Genomic DNA, 7,591 nt, shown 5'->3' on the forward strand with positions numbered 1-7,591 from the left:
CAGCCTGTCAACGGATCTTTCTGGTGATCGCACGGCAGATTAATGGCACGCACCCGGACAGTTTGCAGTTACGGCATCAAGCCGAGCATTGGCCAGCTATTTTCTGCCAACATCGTACACATAATTGTGATCTGGGGCGGCGCGAAATTCATTACAGCAGTGTTCTGTACGGCTGTACGGGATCAGCGAGGACAGTAACAATACGACACATGGAGTGCGAGTTCAAGATGGTAAATTTGGTCCTAGAATCGCAATACTTACAGGATGTATGCAATCAAAGAAAGTAAAGTACTCGCTCCATTTTAGAAAATTATTATAGAGAACAACACATGAAGAGCGCTGCATACGACATAAGCCATTGATAGACAAAATGTACTCCTTGTACTTCTAAATGAAGAGGTTTTAGTAGTTTCCTGTGAATTACAGGAGGGGACTGTGACAGAGCATTGAGCCTTTGTGCCATGATCAAGCCGACCGGCATGACGGCGTCCACCCCCACGCGGGAGCACACGAACCACGAACTGTTGCAGGCGTTGAGCACGGCGGTTGAATTCGGATCCAACCACCAGCAGCAGCGCAGCACCGCGCCCCATGTGCTGCTGCTGCCGCACCTGCCGGGTCCGGCCATGCAAGTCCTCTGAGATCTCGCGTCAGGCGCCCAGAGATGCCCCCCACCTCCGCCACCACTTTCCAAATCCCCCACCCCGTATTGATTGCCGCCTCCGGCCTCCCCCGCTCGGCCACTGCCGCTGGCGGCCTGGCGTGCGATGCGAGTGTCAGATGTCTCCCGAGGGCCCGGCCACGACCGGCCGGTCGTGCGCCGCGCATGTGGCCGCTCCGCTCGATCCCGATCCGCCCAACCACCTCTCCCCAACCGACGCTGCCGGTGCCTTCCGCAGCCGCGGCGGCGGCTCCCCTAGCCGAACCGACGGCGAGTACAATTACGAGCCCAAACGAACGCCACCCAACACTCCGAGATCGCTGGCCTCTCGTGGTCTCGCCCCGCACGCACGGCGTGCGGCAAGACGTGATCGTGCACGACGGCAAAGCGAAAGCGGGCAACCCAACATGCCCGACGAAAATTCCCGGGCCCCCTGCAACTTGAGCGGCTCGGGCACGAGGGGTCGAGGGCGGCGAGAGAGAAACGGCAGGTCAACCGGTGGGCGGGCTCGCGCGGCCCGTTGGTGCCGCGGTGGCGGCGTTGCGTGGTGGCGGTGGCGAGGCCGTGCCGGCGCGTGCCCACCGGGGGCGCGGGCTAGCACGTTGCGGGTGTCTAGAGCGATGGGTCCATCGGCCGTGCACGCCGCGGCGACTTGCCCCGGCCCGGCAAGCAGACCGCGTGCGCCAGCCGGCCGCGGCCGGCTGGGGCGCCCGGCGCAAGGACCGGCTCCGGTTTCGTCTCGGCGAGGGGAAAGAGAAGGAAGAAAAGTTGGGAGGGTGACGGGATGCCCGGGCCCGGCTCGACGCGTGCCTCCATGCCGTGCCGGGGGCGGGCGCGCAACTTTTGTACGGGGTCGCCGGGGACGGGTGGTGGCCGTCTCATTCGGGATGGCGCGGGCGCGGGGCGTGTGTGTTGTGTGTAGTGTCTGGTTTCGCCTGGCAGATTGGTTGGTGATGATTCTTCAGGTTCAGCACTCAACCCTTTTTTTTAATTTGCTGTATGAGTCAGCTGCAGAGAGTAGAAATTCATAATGACTTCGCAGAGCCAAGAATATTAGGATACGGCGAAAAGGAAATCTCAAAGTTACATGACTACTACTAGATCTCTAGGGGCAGTTACCATGAACTGATCCGCGCGAGATAGGACAAGGAAAGCCACGTCCTACATATGTGCTACGCGCACATCCAAAAGCACAGTCAATGTCATGCAAATCAGATGTCCCGTTTGCTTCGTGCACGGCTAACCACGGGGAAAGAATCCTTATTCCCCACGTAACTTTAGGCGACTCGTCTATTAAGAAACAAATAGTTCCGCCGACTAGTACTAGTCTAGCAGTTTCAACGTGGAAGATAAGAAAATGCTTCCCCAACAGCAAGCACGGCAAAGAAAAAAAAATACTGTTTTGTAAAAGTCTTCTCGTCAGTGACGCAAAATAAACCCTAAAATTCACGAGGAAACATCAGGTTCAGGCTTGGACACGGTGCGGCTCCACCGCTGTTCCCTCGCGAACTGCTCCACCGCGCCCATGGCATGGAGTGGATTGCCTCACGATCACGGCGACGGCAGCGGGCGAAAGGGAAACCGGGTAGCCGGTGGCTCACGCCATTTTTTTCCTGTGGACTTATCTTATCTCGGTGCCCGGGGGATGAGATACAGACTACAGTTTCTAACCTTCCAAGTCAACCATACCGGCCAGAATTATCCTCTCCATCCAAATAAAGTTCTTTGCAAAGCGTATATTTACGGAGATGACAGACCGTTCCAAGTTGTATTTCCATCCATTTTCTAGAAATAATTTGCCATCCATTTTCTCCGTCCACAATTAATCCCAGATCTTTTCTGAGATTTCGAGTCTGTCACGTCAGCAGGTCAGCGTCCTTGCAGCGGCCACATGTGACCTCCACCCGCGCCACTGCCGTGTCGGCATCTTTCATTTGACCTCACAGCTGTTTTTTTTACTCGCTAGCTTATGCTAGCTTATTTCTTCTTTTTTTCATATATAATAATAATAATAAGCGAGAAAATAATTCCCAAGGGCAAAAAGGGAAACCATTTTCAGATTCTTTTCCCCGGTCGGAACCTTCCCCAGGTTTCCACGCCTCTGTTTTTACCCTTCTAAAAACTTTACACCAAGGTTAAAGAAAAGGGTAGTACCAGCTAAGGTTAGCCCAAGGTTAAAAAAAAAGCCAGAAAAAGAACGCTAATCCACTGGCCGGCCGGCCGGGGCCCGTAATCAGACGGCCGGCATGGTCTCGTGGCGCAGGGCCGCGAGATCCGAGGGCCCGCAGGCGTCGTCGCCGAACGCGAACAGCCCGGCGTCGAAGCCGTCGTCGTCCCACACCGCGGCGGCGGCGGCAGCGGCCGCGGCCTCCGGCGAGTAGCCGCCGAAGCCGCCGTCGATCTCGTCCTCGAACCCCCAGATCTGGCCGTCAAGGCCGGCGGCCACGTCGGGCGCCCCGGCGGCTCCGGCCTCCTCCGACGAGGAGGAGGCGCCCGCCGGCGGCAGGCCCAGCTCGTCGTCAGAGGCCTCCAGCAGGAACCCCAGCTCCGGCTGGTGCACCGGCGGCACGGCGGCGGCGTCGGCGGCCCCGGCCTCGTCGAAGCTCCCTATCTCCTCCTCGAGGCTCCGCATGACGGACGCCAGGTCGCCGGCGGCCGCCGCGTCGGCGTCATCGTCGAGCAGGTCGAGTAGGTCCTCGGGCCGCAGCCTCTTGGCGCCGGCCTCCGGCAGCGCGCCGTCGCCGGCGGCGGCGAGGTCGGCCGCCTCCCGCGCCCGCTTGTGGGTGGAGGAGGAAGAGCTCTCCATGAACGAACAACGGTTGAGCTCAACCCCAAGGAGGAGAGCCAAGGCAGGGCAAGACTTTCTTTTTCTTTCTTTTCCGTTCTCCCTGCTCCGCTCGCTGTACACACGTACACGCGCCGGCCGAGCAAACGGGGGCGAGAGGCGAGAGCGCGAGGGCAAAGACGGAAGACTACAAAAAGCGAGGTGTTTTGCGCAGCGTCGCCGAGTTGGGGGCCGCCTTATATAGCGCTGGCCGCGGCCGGGGCTGGCCTGCGCGCGGCGGCTCTCGCAGGGGGGTTTCCGCAAAACTCGAGGCCTGGTTTGGTCGCGAGTGCGGTGGTGCAGGCAGCAAGTACTACTGCTCCTCTCCCTTTCCCTTTCCCTCTCTCTCTACCTCTCTCTCTCTTTCTCTCTCCGCCCCTCTGGTCTGGCTTTGCTTTTCTTTAGTATTTGGTTGGGGGGTGGGGCTGCGCCCGCCGCGGCGCGGGGGTGGACGGACGGATGGGCGCCTGCGCGCGAGGCGTGCCATCTGGAAGACCGGCGGCCGGGTCGCCCGTCCGCCCTCGCGGCGCCTGCCTTGCCTTGCCTGCCTGTTTTGTCCGCGCCTTGCACTGACCCTGACCGGATGGGTGGATTGGGGCGCGTCAGGGCGTGTGTGGTGTTTGAACGGGCGACGCCTTCCCCCGTCGATATTTTCCGGCACAGCTATTTGTTCTTCTCGTCTCTCTCTCTCTCCCTTGAGATGAGGCTGGCTGGATTAGTTAGCGGTGCTCTTTGGCCCTCGCGAGCCTCTTTTTTAGGTTAGCTGGAGAAACAGGGGGTTGGATACAGCTATATTTTGAACGTTCGTGTGCCCAAGGAATTCCAGAACGTGCCTGGCTTTCCGCGCGCTTTAACTCAGTCAAAATTTTCCAACTAATAAGTTGGGCTTTGTTCACCTTATTTTACTACTAAATAAAGTAGTCTAGTTAATTCGACTTCTTAGCTGAGACATGTCTTATATTATCACCACTGTGCATAAGCATTTTTTTATCAAATGTTCTGTAAGAATGGCGTCACAATTGCACTTTTTAGCACAAAAAATATTCCAGCTCCCTCTTTTCTGTGGGGATCCGGCGCACCGTACGCCCTGACCGCACTCCGCGCCGCACGCGCAGTTGCGACGCGACACCGGGAGCCACGCCACGCGCCCACGCCACCCCAACCCAACCCAAGTTGTACGGTGCACCCAACCAACCTTTTATTCGGGAGGAGGAGAGGCCCACGCTCGAGGCGAGCGAGCACCAAGCATGGGACCCAACCGTCCGGGGAATCTGCAAATCCGAGCTTTCCCAGGGTCCGCGGCGCAAAAAGAGCGGGTGGGCCGCGGACCGACCCCGCCCAGGGGGCCTGGGCGCGAAACGGCGCGGGCGGCATGGGGATCGGGATTCTGGGGCCATCCGTCACGGGCGTGTCGCCTTTTCCCCCCATTTTCCAACCCCAGATTTATTTAAATTCGATTCTCGCGTCCGCTATCAGCTGCGGTTCACGTCCGGCGCCTGGGAACCTTCGCGTCCGCGAGCCGAGCCGACAGCGATTCTTCTTTCGTCGGCTTCAGCCGGCGAAGGGGACGTCGGCTCAGCTGGGGATCTGCCTACTAGCCGGCTTTGGTTTCTGTGTAGGGCTACCAAGCTGGCGCTGGTCCACGGCTAGTTGGCGGTAGTCTTTTCACTCTTGTGGTGGTTTTACCGTTTTACCGTTTCCCCTGTTGGCGTGATTCAACGGGCTGGGCTAAAATCCGAGCAGTAAAATTGAACTAGAACAACAGCTCTTATACTTTTTTTTTGGAAAGGAGTGCTCTTATACTTGGGCAACGAGTATTTTGCAACCATACACTATAGCCAACGGGTGATTAAAGTGTCTGCTATTCACGGTGCATATTTTCTAGTAGGTCAAAATTGGCATTATGCATGACCGGTAACAAGTGGTAGTATTATCTTTAAAAAAAACAAGTGGTATTATTCAGTAACTCGGACACTCGGTACAGAAAAGGAGTCGATGACGCTACCGGCAGCAAGTGGCTGTATCGATTTCTTTGGTTTCACCGTGGTTTACACGATCTACGACTAAGCAGTAAGCACGCAATGAATCAACACTCACGGAGTCCTTGTATCAGGAAAAGAAGAAGAAAAAACTCACGGAGCACTTGCACGTAGCTACTCCTCCACTAGCAATCCGATGCACTGCTTGATCTCGCACGTCAATCACTATGCTGAGGTCTGATCATGGGTCACCCGACCCGACCCATCCAAAAAAACCTGACCCGACCCGATCCGAGCAAGTGACGGGTCGGGTACGGGCCGAAATTTTTGACCCGAAACTCAAAAAATCTGATTCAACTCGAAAATTACACATAAAATTGTGGACCAACTCGAACCCGACCCGACCATATCATGGGCCGGGCATGAGCCAACATTTTTTTACTCGAAACTCGAAGTGACCCGACCCGAACCCGACCCGAAAGATGATCAGCCCTATCCTGAGGAAGTCTCCAGGACTGGCAAATCCTGCAGGGTATCGTGTGGAGCGAGAAAACTCAAGCACGGGGCGGCTGCTTTTGTCGAGTTGATCGATTAATTCCACGGCCACTGAGCAGCCAAATTGACCCGGAGCCAAATCGCAATTACTACTACCAGCTAATTCGATGCCGGATTTGGTCGTACTCCCGTTGTGAGCGCTTCGTCGGTCGTCGCTCCAACTGCAACCAAAAGGCTCCCCCTCAAGTGACACCGGCGGCAAGGACCGCTACCTAGAACGAGAACAACACGATTACACACGGCTGGTGGTTGACGCGCCACGCGAAACAAAAAAAGAACGAACAGTTCCGTGAGAGCGCGCCACCTTACGCAAAACGTAGTGCTGGAATACGACGGATAACTACATGAATTTGCTCGCCCTGCTAACACACTGAAAAACGGTGCAAGTTCTTAAGAGTAGAAGGGTCGTCTCCGGCGCCGTGTCGCCGTGGCTAGCTTGTTTACCGGCGGCCCGTCGGGGTCAGAGACACGCATGAACATGTGCCGCCGGCGCCGTGTCGCCGTGGCTAGCTTGTTTACCGGCGGCCCGTCGGGGTCAGAGACACGCATGAACATGTGCCGCCCACTCGGTCGCGTACGTACGCCGGCCGCCGGGGGTCGCTTTCGCGCGAGACGCCGCGCCGGGTACGCAATCCGGGCATCGCCAAGTCGGCGGCTGGTGCCAACCGCGACCTGGGATGGGAGAAGGCGTCGACGCCGCCGGCCGGGCGATAGATGGAGTGGCCGACTCACGTACGTAGGTTGGTAGCAGGCACGCAACACAACCGAATGTCACGTAACGCTGCAGCATCTTATTAGCGAGGGATATGCGTGCGCGTCACCGATTCTTCTGCACGCGATCGCCGGAACGGGTGCAGCGTCCCCCAGCTTCGCACGCCGGTTCGGCCTGCCTGCCCCGGACCGGGACAGAACAGGGGAGCGAGAGGGACGCACTCTTCTCCGTGCCGAGACTAGAAATTGCACATGGTCATTGTGTTGGGATAGTTCAATTCAGGTGTAAATTGTTAGCGAGATCACAAAAGTAATATCGTCAGGTGCTAGAATAACGGGACAAAAACGAGGATGCATAAGATTTTCTTTTCCCTTTCCTTTATTTGGGCAATTATATTTGAATTAGCAACCATGCAGTTTGTTGATGCCAACTCTGAGTTTCTGTTCCTCGATAGTAAAATGTATATTACCGTTAATTTTTTAGATACATCTTTGACTACTAGCATTATTTAGAAAATTTATATAAGCGCTATTTTTTTTTGCGAAAGAGAGAGCTTTATTAATTATGAATAATCAAGTTTACATCCTGAGCAACAGCTTGCTCAATACACATTGGAACACGCTCTCTCCAAACGGCGCTATGACGAAGGCGCTTGGCCATCTGCGCTAACTCGTGAGCAACATGGTTCTGCTCTCTCCCTACATGGCGAAACTGTACTTGCGGTAGCTTACTAGCTTATTCCAAAGCATCATGTATGATGAAAGTGGACGTAGATCTTTGGATGCTTGGGCAATTCAGATACTTGATCACCATGGAACAGTCCGACTCAAGAACAGCCGAGGATGGAGCCCAATCCACAG

The 7,591-nt window shown here is 56.3% G+C and overlaps 1 protein-coding gene across 1 annotated transcript; it reads right to left on the bottom strand.

Annotated features, from left to right (window-relative positions):
* Window positions 1–2,610: 2,610 nt before the first annotated feature.
* Window positions 2,611–3,776, bottom strand: LOC120674318. The gene has a single exon (XM_039955488.1). It carries the CDS (start codon window positions 3,465–3,467, stop codon window positions 2,895–2,897), a length of 573 nt encoding a protein of 190 aa, XP_039811422.1. The 5' UTR covers window positions 3,468–3,776; the 3' UTR covers window positions 2,611–2,894.
* Window positions 3,777–7,591: the final 3,815 nt, after the last annotated feature.

This window comes from Panicum virgatum, chromosome 5N, assembly GCF_016808335.1.
Source record: "Panicum virgatum strain AP13 chromosome 5N, P.virgatum_v5, whole genome shotgun sequence".
Taxonomy (NCBI): Eukaryota; Viridiplantae; Streptophyta; class Magnoliopsida; order Poales; family Poaceae; genus Panicum; species Panicum virgatum.